This window comes from Xiphophorus hellerii, chromosome 6, assembly GCF_003331165.1.
Source record: "Xiphophorus hellerii strain 12219 chromosome 6, Xiphophorus_hellerii-4.1, whole genome shotgun sequence".
Taxonomy (NCBI): Eukaryota; Metazoa; Chordata; class Actinopteri; order Cyprinodontiformes; family Poeciliidae; genus Xiphophorus; species Xiphophorus hellerii.
In genome coordinates, this window is record NC_045677.1 from 16,925,042 (window position 1) to 16,947,510 (window position 22,469).

Consider the following 22,469-nt stretch of genomic DNA (forward strand, 5'->3'; position numbering starts at 1 on the left):
CATAGATAAGGTTGGAAATGTGATGTTTTAATATGTTTGGTAATGTTTTTTCTGTGTTTGCCATGTTTTTTCAAAGTTTAAATGAAAACAAGTAACACTAGTTCAATCAATCAGCCAGATACGTGACACTTGTGTCCCAAAATACATGCTGTTGCACCAAAACAGAAAAGGTGTGCTGAGATATAAAAGCAACAAATGTTTCTATTGTTCTGCAGTATTTTCTTTTCCTTTTTCAATGTAAAAATGAATGTTTTGCACTATTACCTATAATCAGAAGTGGATTGAATGTGAGAATTTTGTGCTGTTGCACTTTAATACAGATACAGTCAAGATGGGAAGATTAAAAATGCAATATTCCCTTGTTCGACGCAATATTTTCCTTGGTTGAAATTAAAACCAGTGTTTTGTGGCATTTTGACAGAAATAAACTGTATCCAATGCCCCAGACATTTTTTGTTGGTTATTTCTTTATAAATTAGCATTTTATTTTAATTTATCTACTGTACTTGGTATTTTTATTACGTCATATACTTAAACCATCAAGTGACATCTCAACTGTTTGGTAGAGATCAATATTTTAAAAACCACAGGGTCTGTTGGAAAAAAAAATTTTAATAAGCAGTTCACAGAAGATATCCATCACTTCTTGTCTACTACATGCACCTACTGCCATTCAAACATTAGCCTAGCCAACTCACTGCATCCGATCACCAGGAAGTAGAACTAATCTGTGAGACTAATGTGGGGCAGTGGGTAGCAGAACTTCCTGTTGATGTTTTTACAAATGATGATAATAATCAGAGCAGCATAGTCATGTGCCATCACTCTGTAAAAGTCACACCGTTGTTTCCTATTGTGACTAGTTTTTGATCTGTGTCTGTTTTGCTCAGAGAGAATTGGGTTGCTCTTGTGAGTTAATGGTTGTGATCAAAAAGCAAAAGCAGGTAAAACTTTCTGGTAAAACTGACACATTTGGTGAAAAAGCTTTTGCTTATTTACAGTTTTATTTATTTAATCTTTTTGTTCTGGTTGCACCTAAATGTCACAAATCAACAAATACATTTAAACATAAGACATAGGTAACCTGACTAAATACAAGAAGTTGTTTTCAAATTATCTTTATTTTAAAAAAAATCTATCGAAACCAACTTCTATCTATCTGAAAAGTAATTGGCTCTTAAACCACAAAGCTGGTTGTGTGAACCCTGGCAGCAGCACCTTGATAGATGGCCAGACATTCGCCTTTGGGCTATTCTTTTCCGTTGACAACAACATGTTGACTAGACACCGGTGAAGCAATCTGACTCCAGACCATCTCACCAATACCATGTTTAACTGATTTATTTCTGAACCTAATTTTTAGGGTTATGCGACATGTGAATATAGGCATTCATAAAATACTACTGTAGCTAAATTGTAAATATTTTGTAACAGTAATGGGGATAAGTTACAGCAGGAAATTTGCATAGATCTTGGTGTGGCACTCAGTAAATGTAAACTTCCCAAAACCCCTCTATGCAGAATATGCTCTATGATGATCTTCATGATCTAATCAAAATAAAAATCATGGAGGTTTGTATTCAAACATTTCTCAGTTTCACGTCAAAATTGTGTATTTATTAAGAAGCCAGTCATGAGTTCCTACAAGATTGTCCCAAAGGCATTGCTATCACTTTTCTCTTGTTGGTGGACATTACTGTTTTTATAAAGGCACATTTGCAAAACTGTTTCACCTGTGATACTACAATTCCCAGGATTCCTTGCGTGAAGAAGCTCTGGCGGTTTACTTAATCGCCTCAGCCTCACTCGTATTTAGGCTGCCGCCTTTACTCTCACTGAAAGTGAGAATTTGGAAGCGATTAAAGGCGGGATACAGATCCTTAGCAAACAAGGGTAGGCTACACTGTGCCTATTTGTAGCGTTGGAGTTCCGACTCGGAGTTACGGCATGGGGAACGGCATCAATAAGGTACTAATTTAGCTGGCAGACTACGCAAATAAGTTTTTCGTATTTGGTGGCGTTAATATCAGTATTTGCTTTCATTTGTTAAAAGTTATGTGTATGAGAATAAAGTTATCTAACCAGATATGATGTATTTATTCATCACGTTCTCTTTGGTGTTGGAAAATTCTTAGCTGTTTTCCCCCCCCATCCTTAAGGTTCTTCCAGATTTGTACTTGGGAAACTTTAAAGGTGTGTTGTAGCTTTTTCTCCTTGGTCCCTTTATTTGCCCACTTTTCGATGTTGTTTACTGTTATCCTGTCTGTTTTCCTCAGATGCAAGAGATAGAGAACAGTTAGCCAGAAACAACATCACACACATCCTGTCTGTTCATGAGTGTGCAGCTCCCATGCTACCGGTGAGATGCTCCCCTGTTTTCCTGTGATAACACCCAGCCCTCAGCTGGTTCTCCTAAAATCACGGTTCTTCTTGCAGAGTAGGGAGATAAATGTAGCTAAAGAGAAGTTGACTCCATTTAGAGAAAGCCAACTGACCAGGCTGTGCAGAAGTGCTCCACCAGTCACTGTAGTTCTCTCTGGTGCTTTTCAGAGTATCCTGCTCTGTGCCAATAGTCAGCAGCCGATGTAGTCATGGTGTTGTGCTTAGCTGTCAGCTTGTGTAGGCGTCAGAGTAGGCAGTTATTCTTGTTGTAGCCAGTATCCACTGTGCAGTGTTCTTTCATGGAACATCAAAATGAACCCTAAGCTGCTTTACATTTTTCCATTCTGAAATGCAGTTACATTTATTATTGCACACATAAGAGTAGCTCTGAAATAAATTAGTTTTTTGTTGTGTAAAACCAGAAACACAGATTAGTATAAATAATATTAGTAAAAAAAAAAAAAAGCCTCATATACTGTTGATTGTTATTGATACCAGCAATTTATTTGTTTATTTATTTTTTCTTGATTTTGTGTTAGTTTTAGTTTGTTTCATTTACAAATTGGAAAAAAAAGAAGAATGAAGTTATTAAAGAAAAAATTCAATGTCACCCACATTTTGCCTATGTTTTGAATAAATCCAGTTGCAAGAATGATGGTACAATTGTGAAACCATAACTGTCACAATTTGGATGTTATGTTATTCCAAATTCTTAAGGGCTTGCAGGTAACCAGTGTGCTTTGTCCACCAGGAGATGACCTATCTCTGCCTTACCGCAACAGACATGCCCTCACAGGATCTGTAAGTACTATTCACGGAGCTCAGCATGCAACAATGGAAAGGCGAGCCAACCAGAAAGAGGGCGTTCACATAGGGCTGTGCTCTGTGGGTGTCTAAGGTTCATTTTCCATAAGTTAACGTGTAAATGATATGATTTCACAAGTTTAATATTTGACTGTGAACTCAATCTCTCACATGACCCAGAGTAACACAACCACATTCAGTTGCTGATGAGCAACTGTTCCTTTGACATAAATAAAGGTTACATGTAAGGGGTTTTCCTTTTTTAAGAACGTTTTTCCAATGCAATTGCTAATGCTGGTGTTGGAAGTATCCAAAGAACCACTTTTAAATTGACTAACTTCAAGAACAGAAGTCACACGAAGAAGATTACTCTTTTGAGGATAATGGTGCCAAGATGATGCAAAGAAGCTCATTGGGACACCATGAAAATATGTCAGTAGGATTTGTAAGCACAATCAATCTAAAATCCATCTGTCCATCCACGGCCAACTGGATATATTTAGATTATTTTGTAATTATCAACAAAAGTACACGGTGAATGAAAGTTTCCTTAGTTAATGTTGCCATATTTTGTAGGCAACACTAACCTTTAGAACCTAGTGGCTGTTTAGTGTTTTGTTGTGAAATGCCAATTTTAACGAGCAAAACATGATGGCAATGAAAGGATTATTTTTTGCTAGGTTGATGTACAGGGCTTCTTAAAGATTATTAAACATTTCCTTGCTTACATGCAAAATTGGATAATTTACCAAACCTGATATTTATGTCTCATGTAGTAATTTGATTTGGCTTTTGAACATGAAAATCTGTGGAGCTTCTCGCTGAGCTACAAAGGAAGTTTGTTGTTATCCCTTTCCTTTTGCAAGATTTTTAAAACAAAAATGTGTAAAATCTGCAAATGTGATCAAATGTGTAAATGAATAATTAGTTGTAATGGTAGCGTGTGTGTATAGTTTTCATTGTACAACTTGTGATGTTCCCATAATATTTATTGTCATCATGACCTATAATAACAAGTACTATTTACATATTTTATCACCCTTTAGAACTCAGCACTTTAAAGAGAGTATAATGTTCATGCACGAGTGCCGGCTGAAAGGAGAAGGCTGCCTCGTTCACTGGTGAGTTCAAAATCACTTTTTCATCACGCCTTTCATCATTGCTTGGATTCCAGCTACATTTTGCACAGCTTTGTTATTTTCCATGAAGTCACAAACTTAAGTGTGTGCTCAGGTCTTTTATATATATGGTTACTGCTCACAAGTGAAGCCATGTGTAACTTCTGCACTGGCAAGATTAAAAAAAAAAGGAAGGCCTATTCTTGAACTTCCCAAAACAGAGTACAGTAACAAGGCTTACCAAATTGTATTTGCGTGGTGTGATAGCTCACTTATGTGTTAAAAGAGTACAACTATATTTGGTTGGACAGAGGGTCTTCTCAGAAATCCATTTGGCTATTTATAAAGACGTCTTGAGTCAAAAGTTTCTTGACACAAAAATTTGACTTCAAAGAAACCTTTCTAAAAGCTATTAATTTATAGCAAACTTTCAATGTGTTTATTTAGTCAGTACTTAGATCTTACTTCCACTATATTACCCAGTAGTTCCTGAGTTTCATTTTCTATGTCTTTCACTATGTATATGTACTGTATATACTATATGGTTGGTATCACATTTAATGAATATCCATTTTTATATCAAATCACAAAATGTCTTCAATGTCTTCTTAGTTGCGTTTCCAACAAAAAACTTTGAATATCTTCAACTCTGCAAAATTCACTTTGTTTCAGTTGCCTTTCAAATGAAAGTTGGCAGAAAGTGAAGCATTTTTTGTGTTTTCTGGTCTGAGGTTTCTGTACTTCATGATTATGCTGGTCCAGTGAGTGTGGCATCTGTATTTCACAGTGTAATCTAGGAGAGTGTCGACATATGCAGAAAATAACTGCTGCTAACTGAGAAGGCCATATCTATGTCGGTTTATAGGTGTTCATCAGTTACAAACGAGCATTGAACCGCGCTTCTGAGTCCAACCTTTAAAACTCCTCTCTATAGTTGGGTGCATCTTAATTAAGCCTCTTCTAAAAATTCACTTTTCATTCATGTTCCAAAAATATGCATGTTTCATCATAACAACTGTTCTGACTCACAGAGAAACGCTGTTACTCAGAAAGCACACATGACAAACTATTAGTTTCATTTTTGTTTTATATTCAAAATTTGTTTACATTTAAAGGTGTATTACCACAATAATACACCTTGTGGTAATTTTGCTGCATTCTTACTGTGCCTGCTTTGTATACTTCACATTTTACTACTTTACAGCCACAAATCTCAGTTATCTGGGTTTATTGTGACAGACCAACAAGTAGTGTATGAAATGAAATGAAAGAAAATGTATGGTTTTCAAACATTTTCACCCAAAGAAATCTGAAGCGCCATTTACATTTGTATTTAGCCCCTACATGTAAATATACTGGTGAAAGATTAAATTACTGTTAAAAAGATTTGAATGCCCTGAGCATTTTGCAGATGCTCAATAAGATGGAATTCAAACACCAAAGAGTACAGTGATAAATAGAACTGTATTTTGAAAGTAATAACTGCACAAGGAAGGTTTTCAAAAATGGAAAAAGAAAGTCGATGCTACAGGCTGCATATTAGCTAGATAAATTTCAGCTGGATTTTTGTGATCTTGAAAAGAGTTTATCTCTTTAACTTGTTTATAACTTGTCAGGTTTTTTGGGCTTCTAGTGTTGTAGATAATACTCAGGAGGACTACCAAAACAAAACTGGCATACTCCATGAAATAGGTCAACCAGTACACTAAATGGAGTGAGACATAACTTCCTGTAGACTTTCATAATAAGAATCGTAATCAAAAATATGTGCTTTTAAAAGTCCAAAACTGATTACAGTAACTTTATTTTATTTACTTATAAAAACACAAGAGTTTAGATGGTAGGTACATTATGTCTGTTATTTATTAAATGACTTTGTTTAAAGAATATAATATAAAATAATATATCATTTCATATAAAGACTTTGTTGCGAATAAGTGAACATACTCTTGTTTTTTCTTTTTTCATATTCGATACATTTTAGCAAAACCTTGATATTGATGATTATAATGCATTTGCTCACAATAATAAACAGGCAACATTTTCATTTTGTTAGCTGTCTAAGACTGATGAAATTATATGCAGCTTTCTTTGCAGAATTATTGTCCTGTTTGCTGTTATAATATTCTGAAATACATGTGTAAAAAAATATGTCAATTTAAATGAAACTTAAATACACACATTTGTATTGTTAGCATTTGAACAGTTTTCTGTAGGTTGGTGGTGGAACAGCAACAGAACAGACTGAATTTAAAAAATGTAGTCGTTTAGAAGAATTTTGTGAGATAATAATACATAATGAACTCAGTGTGTATAATTTAAAAAAGATATCTTCTGTAATACTAACTTCAAAAAATAATTAACAAAATGTAGTTTTCTGGTTGTTTTTTTTTTTACCAAAATGCAGGTATATGGAATATTTGTGAAAAGTGAAAGTCATGTAGTTTGGTTTTCCCTCAGTTTGGCAGGAGTGTCTCGCAGCGTCACCCTGGTAATAGCCTACATCATGACAATGACAGGCCTGGGCTGGCAGGACGTGCTCAATGCGGTGAGAGTGGTCCGGCCCTGCGCCAACCCCAATTTGGGTTTCCAGAAGCAGCTGCAGGAGTTTGAAGATACTCAAGCTGAAAAGGTAGGTTGTGTGAGAAAGTAATTGCTGTTTTTTGTTTTTCTTTTGTAACACATAAAAGAAAAAAATTATCTGGATCCTTTTAGACTTTGAGATTGTGGCTTCAGATTCAAAAGAAAGTGATGGAAATGGGTGATGAATGCCATTCATGTGTCAAAGTACATCTTTAACCTCACTCACTTTTGACTCAAAAAGTGCATGTAATTGCATACTGTTAGTTGATGGGTTTATAGATTGAAAGAATGGAAGTTCTTTGTTTTCATACAAGTAATAAAGATAGGGGGGGGAAAAAAATCTGATTTTTCAGACCTGCAGATCACACAACTGATCTGATTTAGGGAAAAGAGTGAGATTCTAATGGAAGGTGATCTGTGCATTTCTGTGTGTCTTTTGAAGTTTTTGTTTACCAATCTTTCTTTCTCTCCCCCATAAGTTCAGGGAATGGTTTCAAATGACATACAAGGACAACCCCTTCAATGATACTGCAGACATACTTAAGCTACTGGGCAGGGTGCCTGATGTCAACCAGGAGGGGATGGAAAACCACGTGTCTACTCCGCTTGAAGGTATTTGAAGTGAGCTAAGATCTTTTGCAGCTCAATCAAACTGACTGTGACATCCTGAAGAGGTTTGCACCTGGGTGGAAATCTGAAATGCACTGTTCTCTGACTCTTTCTTACACATTCAATGACTGTCATGGACTTCTTACATGCATTGCATATGTTTCTAACATTGAACTGTTTCTAAGATTTGGTTGTTGTTTTTTTTGCTTGTAAATGTTTTATTTTTTTCAATGTGTCTATGTGACCTGAAATTGATAAATAAAAGAAGTAAAGCCAACTGCTTGGGTAGAGGTTGTCGGTCGATGGTCTGTAAGGTTGGAGGTGATAAGACACTCTACGCCTTTTGCTACTTGGTTTCCTGGTTCTCTTCCTGTTTGTCTCATGTGCAAGAGAAGTCATGCATGGTGGCATTACAAACATCAAGATCACACCCTTTTATCAGCCTGGTCTTAGTTATTTTCATAAGCTGCAGAACAGCAATAAAAGTTCCGTTTTACTTTTAAAATTTACCATAAGTCTTATGTATTTGGTATAATGACATGGTGTGACCACTGGGTGGCAGTATTACTAACGGACAAAGTCTGTGGTGTGTGTGCGCGTTTCTTTTTTTATTTTGAAACGTGTGTATTTTTTATTATTAACGTATTTTGCGGGTGTCATCCATGAACACACATTATGTTAACGTTAAATGTTTTGTAAGGATAGTTTGCAGTTGAAAATAGTTTGGACTTTTATAAAAAATAAACACGGGGGATATATATGTGACTGTACAGGTATGATTGTTCCATTTCGTCCTGATCTCCGCTCAGGGTGTCTCTAAAGGGATTCCCCACCTGAGAGCTGCGTGGGTTGAGCTGAGAGTTTTACAGAAAAGAAGTTGTGTTTGCTCCTCATCTCCTCTTGAACCTCCGACAGACTCCTCCCTGTGAGCAAAAAAAAAAAAAAGACGCGATAACGTTTATAGGACCCCGAGAGCCGCATTAGAGATTTCCGCGGTGGACTCTACATCTCTAAAGGTAAGCTGCAGCAGACCGATTTCAAATGATTAAAAATTACAACCAGAATGCAAACTTTTACTGCATCAGGTCAAAAAAAAAAAAAAAAAAAAGTTTCTGTCAGAACATTAATACACTCAGGGACGAAAACGCTACATTTTCATCAAGCATTCTTGTTAGACGATAGTGTAATGCCTGATCACCACTTAAAATATTTTCTAAGCTCCTTTCATTTATTGTGTTTAGGTATTACAGAAGCTTGATGAATTACGTCATTCACGCATTTGACATAAATGAGTCAGATTTATTTATTTATTTTTTTGACAAAACCACCAATCGTGATGAGGAGAATCATTCATTAAAGCATCCATGTCTTAATCCTTTAAACGCTAAACGTGCATGCACAGAAGTGAATGTATAGATGGCATGTAACCAAAAGTGATGTGATGTACGCCTAAAGAGAAATTAGGTGGCCTAGAAACCAGTTTATATTTATTCCTAAATGAACATCTCTTACAGTAAAATACTGCATACGATTAACTGGAAAGTTCAATTATAACTCATCTAAACTAAATCTGGTATCTCAATATCTTGTATCCTATTTGTTCTTCAAAACCTTTCTGGAAGCATTAGGTGTAATTGTAAATATCTTAATATTGCCACATTTCTGCTTTGTATCTCATTTTAATTCATTTGTTTGCAGATATGAACCTGGATGAAGATGGTGGTCTGTCAGGCAGTTGCGGCAACGGCAAGCTGAGGCAGTGGCTCATAGAGCAGATTGACAGCAGGAGATATCCTGGCCTGGTTTGGGAAAATGAGGAAAAAACCATCTTTAGGATTCCATGGAAACATGCAGGAAAACAGGACTACAACAGAGAGGAGGATGCTGCACTCTTTAAGGTTAGGCAGTTTTGTCTTTACCTGCTGCCTCATGCTGCAAAAGCAAATATAATGCATAAAATTCACAAGTAAAAAAATAAAACATCAAAAAAGCTTAGTAACTTTTAAGATTTTCCTTAGCAAAAGCTAATTTTTGCTCGATTAACATAGTCTCAACTTAGTTTGTCCCGGAGAAAGAGGAAGTTAGAAATAAATCTAATCAGTTCTTGAATTTTGTGATTCTGCTGTTAACAGGCTTGGGCGATGTTCAAGGGAAAGTTTAAGGAAGGAGTTGACAAACCTGATCCCCCCACATGGAAAACCAGACTACGCTGTGCCCTTAATAAGAGCAACGACTTTGATGAAATAGTGGAAAGAAGCCAACTGGACATCTCAGAGCCGTACAAAGTTTACAGAATCATCCCAGAGGGAACCAAAAAGGGTGAGTGTTAAAAGCTGTTCATGCAACCTAGCAGTCAACATGTAGATCAATTACATGTGCATCGAAGATGAGAGAACGTGGTAAGTGTAAGATGATTTGTGGTTAGGTTTTGAAAGCAAATCATAAAGTCTGCTACAAGCCTGTGCAGTTGCAAAAACACTCAAAGTATGCCCGCATTTTACACAGCAACTAACACTGTTTATACTCTACTGGTTAATTTTCACATACGTTTTTGCACCACTGCTGATTCTGGTGAGGCAGGAAGCACAGGAAGCAAACGCATGAACCAAAAAGGCCGTAGTGCTTTTTTTAGAGGGCTACGGTTACTAAGCGCAGAGTGCACAGAACACAACAAGACAACCTCAGCCTTGCATAACTAAGTTTCTACCATCATACAACAGCCATTGTCACACATGAGCAGCTTTGGCTGCCTGGACTTTATGTTAATTGACTAACTTGATGCACTCTCTCACTCTGTGGTCCGTTGCACTCTTTGCAAGATATCCCCTAAATAAAAAGAGCACACTGTACATGTGCATGAAACATCTTTATTCTGTGGATCAAACAAAGATTGCAAAATATTATTGCAAAATCCATATCAACTCACTGAGTGCTGTTAATCAGCGAGTTGTGTTAAATGACACAATCGTAATGCAATGTTTTTACATTTGAAGGCAAAATATTTGTTGTGTCTGTTTTTGACCGTAAATAGGTATGAAGATGAACCGTGTGGAGGAGACGCCATCTCACCCGCTTGGATATGTTCCACCATATACGTCACTTCACAACCAGGTCAGTAGACTTGGCTGCGATTCTAAAACTAAAACCCCACAAGCGATCAGTTTTAAAGAGAAAGTAACGGTTGTTTTTCTGAGTGACAGCCCCTGTCCCCCTCCACCTTAGGTACCCAGCTTTGTTGTTTCTCCAGAAAGAAGGGACTGGAGAGATTTCCACGCACCATCAGAACAACATTCTCTTCCTAATGCAAACCACCATGGACAACACACAGACCTGCAGTATGGTCAGTGCCACTATCAGTCGCCAATCAGTCGAGTTTGGCCCAGTTCGCACACAGAAAATGGTAAGCAAGCATACAATTGAAAAGAACTGCATTGCATGTAGCAGGATTTCAATTGGTTTAAGGAAGGAGTTGACAAACCAGGACTGCATCCTGTGGATGTTTGCCTTTTATTCTTGCATATTATGCACTTTTATTGTGAACTTAACATCATACAGCTAAAGATATTGAGATGCATGATGTTGTCAAGTCAAAGGAGAAAGAAATGTTGAAAATGTGCTTGTTTATGTCATTATGTAAAGACAAATTGATATTTGTGTTCAAGTAATTTAAAATGTTACATATCTAATATATAAGATGATTTATCTATAAATGTATAGGGCTGTTGATATAAAGTAATGTAATCTAAATATAAAATAAAAAGCAAATTCAGTAATTATTAAGTTTTTGATGAATTCCTGTGTGTTAGCTTGACCTTGTATTATTATTATTATTATTTTTGACAAAATTATTGATTAAGCATTATTTGACATAAATGAGTCAGATTTTGATAAAATCAGACATTCTTTAGATTTCTATTGGGGATGGGGTGTTTAAAATAAATCTATAAATATTAGTTGTACAATTGACGTTTGACAACCTTTCACATTTTTGTGGATTTTCATTTGGTCTGTTAATCAGTGTATTTACCCTCTTTATTTATCAATTCCAGGTTTCCAGCTCTCATTCCACACATACTTTTCAGAGTCTCAGCCACCAATGTATACAATGGACCACAACAATGCCATATCAGGTGAAACAACATCTACAAATACAAGTATACATTACAGAAAGACTGATTGTTTTAATGTGTCTGTGCACAATTTTCAATCTAAAAAGATCTGAGTGAATAGAGTAATGCTCTATATTTCAGTGTTGTTGCTATGGGTTGAGTTTTGATCAAGCTTCTGTCATTTTCCTTTTGGTGCATTTATTAAACACTTCTCCCTCCTTCTCACAGATTTCAGCCTCCATGTGTCCCTTTACTACAGAGAAACACTGGTGAAGGAAGTCACTGTCACCACTCCAGAAGGTTGTCGGATTACCTCCACCTCCCCATCCTCTCCCTCCTCTTCCTCCTCTTCTTCTCCATGCTCAGAGGACAGGTTCCACAGCGGCGCAGAAATCGTTCTTTTTCCGGCCCCCTACCCCGAGTCTCAGAGGCAAGGAGCCGAGCTGCTTCCCAACATCCTGGAGAAAGGGGTGCTCCTGTGGATGACAGCTGATGGGCTGTATGCCAAGCGCTTGTGTCAGGGACGGGTGTACTGGGAAGGACCGCTGGCTCCGTATGTGGACAAGCCCAACAAGCTGGAGAAGGAGCAACCGTGCAAACTGTTTGACACCCATCAGTTTCTTGTTGGTAAGCAGAAACATGCAGCTGTTTGCAGCTTTGCATCAACTCGTAGATGACACATCTCTGAGGTCCTGCGTCAGATCATTGCAATTCTTTTTACAGATTCTCGGCCTTTTCAGATGCTGCTAATCTGCTAGTATTTTAGGCCTGCCACTTCTTCTTTTCTTCTCTGGACGCTCAGTTTCCTCAAATTATTTCAGTACATGTAGCGCTGCTAAGATATGACAATTTCTTGTCTGAAAACTCTTTGGGTACAATCTCGCTGAAAACATATTATTTCATGCTTGTCCAGTTGTGCTGCGTTTGACGTTTTTCTCATGATGCAGCTCAAGAATTGACACTTGAATTAGGCAATGTTTGTGGAAACATGAAACTTCCTGAAAGTAGTTTCTTTATAGACATGATACTAGCTCATACTTTACCTATGTTGCGTTGTTTTTGTTCTTAAGCAATTCATAAATCAGTGTTAATGACTTAATAGAAATTTGAATAAAACAAAATATACTTTTTTAATGATCAAATATTGGATCTGTACTGACAGTACAATTTATTGTAAAAGAAATGATAGAAAATCTTCCTCAACTATTGTTCAAGACCACTCAAGTGGACAGTATGTGTGGTTATTCCAGGCGTTCTGTACATTTTAAAATTGGTCAGAAGATTTTAACATTTATTTATGTCATAGATCTTGGACTACTTTTGTATAGCATTCATTTGTACTGTTAGTAGTTCAAGTTCGTCAGAAAAAGCATTGGATAACTACTCCTACAGCATTGGGAAAAATGTTGTAGGAGTTCTCCCACCTTTTAAATACAGATTATTTCCCCTTTAAATAGATATAATATGTTAGCCTTGTAGCAAACAGTTTTGAAGCAATAATGCTCCACTAGCCATTCAAAAACAAAAGTTGAGGTCATTGGGAATGAGATGACAATGATGAAAGAGATGCTGCAGGTGCTTGATTTGGGTAATTCCCTCTCTTAGTGTTGAAGTAGCACAAAGACGTCGCATCAGGGGGCCAAAGTGTGTGGAGTCCCCACCCACATGTGGTCCACACCACACAAGAGACCGTTTTTTTTTATGCCATTTCGCTCTGAATTTCCACCAAGCTTACTAGTAGTTACCAGAAATGTCTTTGTGACTGAGGATATGACATACAGTTAAAATGGGATTTTTGAATGTTTTTTAAATGTCCAGTGTGACACATCAGTGTCTTTGTGGGGTCAAATGTCAAGTTAGCACTAATCTTCTCTTGATCCGCTTTCAGATCTACAAGACTTTGTCCATAATGGTCGTCACATACCACGACACCAGGTGGTCCTTTGCTTTGGAGACGAATATCCAGACCCGCAGCGCCCCAGGAAGCTCATCACAGCGCAGGTAAGTGTAAAACCAAAAAAACTTTACCTTGTAAACAAAGCAGTTTTTAAAAGCAGAGAAGATGCTAAAGCATTATATGATGAACAAAGCAGAATCAATAGTATCTTTTTAAATAAAGTGATGTGTGGATAGAAAATTTTTTCAAGCCAACTCGGGGGTCTTTTGACATTCTAATTAATATTTATTTGGCAATTGGCAGCTACTTATTTGATCCCTAGCTAGCAGTAGTCATACTTATAATGAATTAATATCTGTGCCATGATGTGATCTTATTTCATTATTTTAAAGCAGATCCAAAAAATATCAGTCAAAAATTACAAATGAGTTTCGAGATAGTGTATTGCATCTCAATCTTCAGATAACTTGAGAAAACAAGAAAGTAAATGGATTGCAAGCAAAACATAAAAACAGATGCATTTACTTTTATATCAGGTATTGATATTTTTTTGAGTTTATAGTACTGTCCTTACAAAATGCTGAAGTGAGACTGCTTTATTATGCTCTGTGGAAAGTGAGAGTTGTTAAAATCTTCACATAAATTTCACCCATTTTTCACCCATTCTTGAAACATGCATCTATATTCTGATCTGAACTGTTTGTTAGTGATGCAGTATTTTCATAAATAATAGTTGTAATGAATTTAAACATCTCATCAATGAGGTATTTGAATAAAGAAAGTGCAACATCTAATAAGATACTCTAATAAGACTCTACTAAAGCAACTCACATCTGTATTAAAAAAAAAAAAATGTAAAAATCAAAAATAAAAAAATATTGCTATTTAAATCAACATGAATATGCACTTTTAGCTCCCATTTTTAGATTAATCACTCCTATTTTGTGCTTCATTTCAGATAGAGCCAATGTTTGCCAAGAAACTGGTCTATTATTACCAACAGAACACTGGGCACTACCTGCGAGCCTACGATCACATTCAGGAACCAAACACCGCTCCAGCTATTGACTATCCTCCCCAGAGACCCGTACAGCATATTCAGGAGTGAAAAGCATGCCAAAAATGCCAACTCGCCACACAATCACATAAGCAGGAAGAGTATTAATGTGAATATAAAGCTGTGAATTTGTATTGTGCCTTAATATTGCTGCAGCCATGTGTACTGTAAATGATTAATTTAGGCACTGAGGGGTTGAGATGGGGAAGACCCTGTAAGTTTTTACATGCTTGTTGTATCAGGGACTGGGATAGTAAGAGTTTTCTTTTTTTCTTCTTCTTCAGCAAATATTATTGTGACAGTGTGAAGGATGCGGTTTGAGGGTGGGGGAGATGAGCGGAGCGGAGGGCAAACTGAGACAGGAAGTACTAGCACAGGTGCACAGGAAGAATGGCCCCTAAGACAAACATTGATACGTCTGTGAGATAAGCCAGTGTGAATGAATACTTATTTGCAGACAACAGTAATTGTTTCTTCTTTTTTTAACTGGCACTGAGGGCAGTTTCTGGTTATCCACTCTTAAAGCAGCTCATCTACTTTATAGTCTACAATACTTGACATGCAAGATAAAGAAGGAAGATAAAAGACATATGCTTACAGAAAAAGATAACTTACAACAGTGATTGGTTCTAAGGCAGTTTTTTTTTTTGTTTGTTTGTTTTGTTTTTATGTGTCATTGGCACATCCCTTGTTTATTCTGGCCTTTTGGCTGCTCTGTTCCTTGTGAAATATTGTATAGTTTAACTTCTGCAAGGGTGGTAATAAATGTTTTTAAAACAGTTCGATTTGAAGGTCATTTTTTTTACCTCACCCTGTAGACATGCAGCGCGTCAGAAGTTGTAGCTACAGCTTTCTGTGTGGTATTTACCCACACAACAGAAGTGGACAAATGGTGCACAGCAAATTATCAGAGAACAATCTGTGGTTCAAACTCTGTCTCAGTGGATGTGGGCCAGGTTGACTGGAAAATAGCACTCATCCCGTAACTTACAGGGAAATGATACCTGTAGCGCTTGACCTGAAACTAGTGGCCTCGCAAGTGGGAAGGAAAACTACCTTGATGGTCGCAGTGCAGATTGTGCACAGAAGGAGCAGTGGTTCCCATGCATGAGGTCCTTCATTTAGAGCAGTGGTTCACAATTATACTTCAGATCGTTTAAACCGAGTAAATTTAGTATCAGATAAAGTGTGCCTGAGTTAACACAAAATACAGTTTTGAAATGATGAAACCTGATTTAAGGAAAGAAAAAAACAACTACCCAAGCTAACCTAATCACCTTCATAAGTATATATATTAAAAAAGGAAGTTATTGTCCAACTCCAGTACCTGGGTGTGCCATGTTTGGCGGTTGCTGATCTAAAGTGTTTGCTATAATGATTAATGATTGTTTTATATTACCATGGATGAATTTAAACCCACATTTCTTTACCGTTTTATTTTTTGATTCAGCCACATTGTCTCTTTGCAGGTGGACTGACTAGTGTACTTTGTGTCATAGTGCCACTGCACGACTCCAGCATGCTTGAATCTAAGGTCATGAACTGATGGTCGGACAATCAGAGCAGAATTTATGGTAAATAATGATAACAGGTGTAATGGGACACTTATGTTGAGAAAGATCTGAATTTGTCTACTGAATGGATAATAATCATCACAGTCATCATTATCATATACAGTACTGTAATATACAATTGTAATTTTTTTGTATTTTTATAATCATTTACCTCTGTTATTCCTCGAAATACTTAATTACCAAGGAAGATACATTAATATGCCATTCTTTAAGTATGTTAGTATGTTGCAAATTGATTTGCAGGCCAAATTGCTGTCTCTGCAGTGTCCCTCTAGGGTAAAATAAAGCAAAGCTATTTTCTCTTAGCGCTTTTCTTCTTAAAGTAAAAAAAGTTTCTTCTAGAACTTTCAGTATTTTTCTATGGCTTGTTTATCTTTCTTTCAGTCTGGCTTCTTTGTGGAGAAAATGGAAGCTCATTAATAATGCAGTGTTACCAGAAGTAAAGTTAAGTCAGAAAAGCCAAGCCAATTAAAATTAATTACTGTAATTGCAGTGGGAAAATTATTTATTCCGATCCATTTGGAATAAATAGATCGGAAAACCATCCTGCAGATCCTGAATTTGGGCATCTCTGATGCAGATGCTCACAGCCTAAATATAACACAAAAACCTTGCCAAACTAGGTTCCTAACTATGCCACAAACATGGAAAGCACTGATTATTTTAGCAAAATTCCTCGTTCTGCTGATGTTGTTAATGTCAAAAGGCAAGGTAGAGGAGATTTAAGCATTGTGATGTTTTCTTCTGTGGTCCTGAGTTTCGATCTCTGCGTTTACTTCCCTCACACTTAAACCACATCCCTTTCACAAACTTTGACCAAAATCACAGTCTGGAATACTTTCTTTTTTCATCAACCATAAATCCTTTTTCCTCAAATGTCTTGCCAGTGAGCCCCCAGACTGTCTGATGAGTGAAATTCAGTCTTTATATCACAGTCAAGAACTCAAAATGATTCAGCCGACGAGTTCCTATTCTTGCTGTCAGCAATGCATATGTGCATGTGCGCGAGTATGCATAGTGAAGGACCAGATGCCTTTGTGTGGGTGGGTTCACAGTTGTGGTATTACTGTTATCAGGAATTGACATTTATGGAGTTAGGATAAAACATGTGACTCCCCCACCTACAGCATTGGTGACTCAAAAACAGACACCTATTTCACATCACATTTAATGACTTACAGTAAAGAGCAAATCAGAGGAAATCCTGAAAATCATGACAGTCAAAAAGCCAAATCAAAAAACCTTTATTTAAACAAGCTTTTAAATAAAAGCTGTCCTTATTCTACTCGAAACATTTTATCTCTGTGCTGTCAACATTTGCAGACACTGAGAGCAAGAATGAGAGTGATACGTGGTTAGAAAGATAAAAAAAAGGAAAAAAAAAACATACATTCAAGCATTTGTCATGGTGTTTCCCCTTTTGCAGGAAGCCACATCATTCGTAGTTAGGCTTTTAGTTTTTCCGTCTGTAGAAGCTGTTGCTAGTAGTGACATTGTTTGTGTCCTTTGCTTGAAGCTCTGGAGCTGAAATCCTAGTCAAGGGATGCTCATATATATTGTTATATAAAGGGTTTATAAAAAAAAATAAAACCCCAAATATCATATCTGCATTCTGAAAAACATATTATGATGCTGGACTGGTTTCTACAGAATCACTAGGATGAACTTTAGCGATTTTCATGTTGAGACAATTTACATTATGATTTCTTCCATAAAAGTAGTGAGATTGATTGTACTTGCTTCTTTTTTTTTATCTTTGATGAAACAATGTTGTGTAGAGATAAATTAAACGTCAAAATAAATTTGCTGTGAGTCTAACACAATTTTATCAAGTATCTCAATTGTTCTACTGCATTTCACACTACAGCCATTGTGGTCAAACTGTGGTATAAGTACAACTAACGGTACTTAGCTGCCTTCTGTGGTACTCGTCTGAAAGCCTGACACGTTTTAGTTTCAACTACTTACAAACTATATCTAAGGCAGTTTGGCCATTGAAAGTTGAAGTGTAATTTAAAGCTAGTAAACAGCCAAAGAAGATGAGTAGTTCAAACATATTATGCCTCAGTCAAAAATGTTTTAAAAGGAAAAGTATATTCCAAAGAAAATTGAGAAACCTTCTGTGACGCCCTAAAGTCAGAACTTGGATGTGGAAATGCAAGACGTTATAACATAGTAAGTGTAAATACTACAGTGGCTGCCCCAAGACATATGAGAGGTAAGCAGTTTCAGATATAATTTTGGTGTTATAAGCTATAATGAAGGGCTTATAACAAAGAAATGGTATAATCATAATCTATCATAGAAAGGTAAAATTACTTAAATAGGAGCAACACTTGATTTACTGATAATTAAACCAACTTTGCCTTCATCCAATGCCTATGTCTCCGCTACAGCTCTCTCCACCTCAGCCAATCATCATTCAAGAATCTCTTTATAAGACTCCTCTTCCATGGATTTACCTTTCCAGCCGAGCTTCAACCCGCCTCCTCCACATCCTCCAACTTCGTCCTCCCAGGCTCCTTAAAGCTTCTCTCCTTTCCAGTCTCCACTCCAAGAAAAACTAATCCTCATCCTGATCAGTGCATTCATGGTCCGAGCACCAAAAAAATCTACCTCCAAATCAAATAAAACTCTCTAATTTCTGTGTGATTTCTCCACCAAATAAAGAGCTTATCCCATTCATGCCAGCACAACAATCACACACGCAACATACAAGTCATTTGTTGTTTTCATTAAACACTTTACAAAGTGTATACATAGTGCAGAGAACTTAATTCTGACTTGTTAGAGCAAACCTTGCTCTTCATGTTGTAATTAAAACCATATCTTTGTTTCACAGTCAAGAACTCTAAATCATGTTTCATTTGCAGTCACATTGGAGACACATATTCAACTGAATCGATCATCAGCCTGTCAGCATTCTTTATATTATATTTGGTTTATGAAAATAAAATGGGTTCACCCCAGTTCCCTTTTCTCAGACCTCTTTTTTTCTACAAACATATAGAATACAAGTAAATCCCACTTAAGATTTAATGTTAAATAATTAAAAACCAGAAACATTATATTAGACCACTGCAGTAATTACATTTTTAAATTTCTCCTTTCCAGTATTATTTTCACTTATTTCACTTATGAGCTTAATTGCTCATATGCAAAGAACAAAACAAAACAAACAAACAATTAAAAAAAACATTTTTAAAGAGAATTTGATCTGTGAAAACACAGCAAGGTTTTCATGCAAGAAAATAATGAGATTCTGTCACAGAAAACACTTTGTTGTGCTTTGCTGACATCTGCTGGTTAATGTTGAGTTTATGCCCCAATTGGGGAACATAGCTGATGCTTGCAAGCAGAGAAATAAAGTTTCACCCACAAAGAACCCGTAGTGTAAAGTAAGCCATGCACTATGCGACAGTGACTAGGTGCTTTTTCCACATATTGTCCCTTTTTACATCAAGATATCTTGGAGAATTTGTTACTGACTGTCTTATCTCATCAAATATCATTTCATGTTCTGCTAAAATTCAGCAAACTTTCATCTGTTTTGCAGTTATTTACCTGTTTACGTATTTATTTTAACTAGTTTTTATGTTTTTATTCATTATTTTATTTATTTATTATTGCTGGAGCCTTGCAGTGAAATTCCACTTGACATACAGTATACATTTTATATATGCAGTTGAATGAAATGATTATTATATAGATAGATAGATAGATAGATAGATAGATAGATAGATAGATAGATAGATAGATAGATAGATAGATATCAAAAAATGTGTTTTCATGCCGTCACTTTCTAGCAACATGTTGAGGTGTAGATAACATCTAATGTTGTGTAGGCTTGCCAAGTTGTTACTCTTTCTGGCACTCCTCCAAGTGTAAGCTTTGAAGATCTTTACCTCCCTTCTTATCTTCCACTGTGACCATTGGCTAAAACAAAACCGGCCTCTGTTCTGTGTCATTCTTACGCAGCAAGAAGGACAGTGTTATTTGTGTGGAAGGAGGAGGATTTATGAATTCATAATGATTTTGGTTGAATCTTTCATTCTTTCATGACCACTTGTTGTCATGGTCCTGGCATGTAATTAAAAAAACATACAACTCATCAAGCTCCAGCCTTGCAGATAATGAAGCTTCATTTTCAGCTACTGACATATACTATCTAACTTAATAAATAACTGTCTGTTTTTTGGTAGTTGTTGTTGCAGACCAGCAAATAAAGTTAATTTGTGATGAATTAGTCCATCAATTGCTTTTCGTTGAATAGATGTTTTTTTGTCACTTTAGGGGTTTGCTTCAGGATTTCATCCTTACTGTTTTGTCAGGTTGGTAAATGTCATCACAGCCTGTAATAAAGAAAAATGTGAACGGAAAGTAGCAAAATATAATAGTGAAAAAATTCATGGATTTAGATATCCATTTAGAATAAGACTAGGAAAACTCAAGAAGATCTCAAAGTCAGTAATCACTAAGCTAAGCTAAGTGCCAGTAGTTATTGATTAAGAAAATGTTGTTTTAATTGTTAATATTCTTGACCGGGAAAACTTTACTGGCTTTGACTAAAGTGGCAAATGCACCAGTAAAAATATAATGAATCCACACAAGCATCAGTAAACTCCTGTCACAACAATCTAGTTCCTGTTGATGTCAGCACATTGTACAACTTTAAATTCTGAAAATCAAAGTTATATCTCAGAGAACAGTTATTATGTCATATGGGCAAGGAAACATAGGCTATTGGGGGAAAACTGATTGAAATCTCAGCTGAGAAATTTTCATTTTGGAGTTTGTCTTTTTCTATTTATCTATTTATCTGTCAGTCTTTCTGTCTGTTTGCCCGTAAATACACACTCTTTTGGAATAGGAGCCTGTGTTGATTTTTTATCTATGGAAGGAAACAAAACAATATCACTAAAAGTTTGCCGATAGCTAAAATTAGGTTAGTAAGTTAATTTTTGACTTAGGCCATGAAAACTCACGAGTCATTTCTCCTCCACCAGTTCCTGAAAATACATATCCTCATAAACCAATTGCATATCTTTGCAAGGCAGTCGTAAAAGTTTGAGAGATAGCAAATAAAATAAACATTCGTCATAACAAAATGGACTCCTGTAAGCCGACCTCGAAGCTGAGTTCCTATAATTTCCTCATCGCTTCCCATGTACTTTATATTTTATTGTGCGATTAAAATGATTATAGCCTCCTGTTGCAGCATGAATGATTATCTGTATGTGACCTACCAAAATCATGAGAATTGTTCGGTTTCCAAAAAATCTATTACGTTTTTATTAGCACAAGTAATTCAAGTGAATTGTTTGAGATGTCTTTGTTTATACAAGTGTCTTCAGACAACAATGCTCCTGGCTCAATACATTATGATGACAGGAAAGCACCAACAGTTATCGGATAAGGAGAGTCAGTGTAATGGAAAACACATGACTATAAACAGATAAAACTTGATAAGCAGAACAATATGGTACATTACGTAGCACTGATACATGGGGCTACATTGTGTGCTTAATTTGGCTGGGAATGTGCATGACCTTTGAACATAAAGGATATTAGACAGAAACATTAATTGACAGAGTAGGAAATTCAAAGTTATTTAACAATCCACATTTTCCTTTTATTTAAAGAAACAAACAGCAAGTGTACATTTTTTTTTAAAGATTCAACAAAGTTGTATGTATGGACCAAGGTGGAGTGAGGAAAATGGCCAGCAGAGAGCGATATATTGCCAGCTATCTGAAAAAGTTAAATTAATAACCATAATTCTTGCATTTCGTCACTGCTTACCCTTTGGACGTTGTTGTTATTGTGAATGAAAAGAGAACACATAAGTGCCACTAAAGTGAAGCTAAATGACAATGTGACGATCCACATCAATACATTTAACATCTTCCTAAATTGAAAGTCTTCCATTAACATACGGTCCCTCGTTCTTGTTTTATGAATCAAGTAACACAGATTCAGAGAAACAGAAGTGGTCAGAGTGGTAGCTCTGAGGGTTATTCGTAAGTGAGTGGCTCTTGGGCTGTTTTCAGACTCTGTGTGGTCTGTGTGTGTGGTCTGCAGCAGACGGGTAGGGAGGACGGTAGAGACCTGGAGTCCATATTTGCATGTGTGTGTGTGTGTGTGTGCATATGTCTATGTCTTTTCATGTATTTATTCGAATAGGTCCAGTCACTCTGTGACCATGTCTCTTCTAAAAAGATGTACCTTTAGCTACTTAGCTAATCATACACAAACATACAATTCAACCAGACTGACACAACTCAAAGACAGTTTTGACTACTCATCTTTACAGCACTTGAGAGATTTGTCAGCTAG

The 22,469-nt window shown here is 36.4% G+C and overlaps 2 protein-coding genes across 2 annotated transcripts; both read left to right on the forward strand.

Annotated features, from left to right (window-relative positions):
* Positions 1–1,770: 1,770 nt before the first annotated feature.
* dusp22b (dual specificity phosphatase 22b) lies at positions 1,771–8,441 on the forward strand. Its single transcript, XM_032566434.1, has 7 exons — positions 1,771–1,968; positions 2,160–2,193; positions 2,277–2,359; positions 3,134–3,183; positions 4,233–4,307; positions 6,765–6,936; positions 7,367–8,441. The coding sequence occupies exons 1-7, from the start codon at positions 1,948–1,950 to the stop codon at positions 7,505–7,507; spliced, it is 576 nt and encodes a 191-aa protein (XP_032422325.1). The 5' UTR covers positions 1,771–1,947; the 3' UTR covers positions 7,508–8,441.
* Positions 8,416–15,339, forward strand: irf4a (interferon regulatory factor 4a). Its single transcript, XM_032566433.1, has 9 exons — positions 8,416–8,512; positions 9,195–9,394; positions 9,629–9,815; positions 10,528–10,607; positions 10,719–10,896; positions 11,546–11,626; positions 11,834–12,232; positions 13,494–13,606; positions 14,461–15,339. The coding sequence occupies exons 2-9, from the start codon at positions 9,197–9,199 to the stop codon at positions 14,608–14,610; spliced, it is 1,386 nt and encodes a 461-aa protein (XP_032422324.1). The 5' UTR covers positions 8,416–8,512; positions 9,195–9,196; the 3' UTR covers positions 14,611–15,339.
* The last annotated feature ends 7,130 nt before the right edge of the window (positions 15,340–22,469 follow it).

Coding starts and splice junctions, on each gene's coding strand:
- irf4a (XM_032566433.1), top strand. CDS start 9,197: ATGAACCTGGATGAAGATGGTGGTCTGTCAGGCAGTTGCGGCAACGGC. Junction 9,816..10,527: donor CCCAGAGGGAACCAAAAAGG/GTGAGTGTTAAA, acceptor GACCGTAAATAG/GTATGAAGATGAACCGTGTG. Junction 10,897..11,545: donor CAGTTCGCACACAGAAAATG/GTAAGCAAGCAT, acceptor TATCAATTCCAG/GTTTCCAGCTCTCATTCCAC.
- dusp22b (XM_032566434.1), top strand. CDS start 1,948: ATGGGGAACGGCATCAATAAG. Junction 2,360..3,133: donor GTGCAGCTCCCATGCTACCG/GTGAGATGCTCC, acceptor TTTGTCCACCAG/GAGATGACCTATCTCTGCCT. Junction 6,937..7,366: donor AAGATACTCAAGCTGAAAAG/GTAGGTTGTGTG, acceptor CTCCCCCATAAG/TTCAGGGAATGGTTTCAAAT.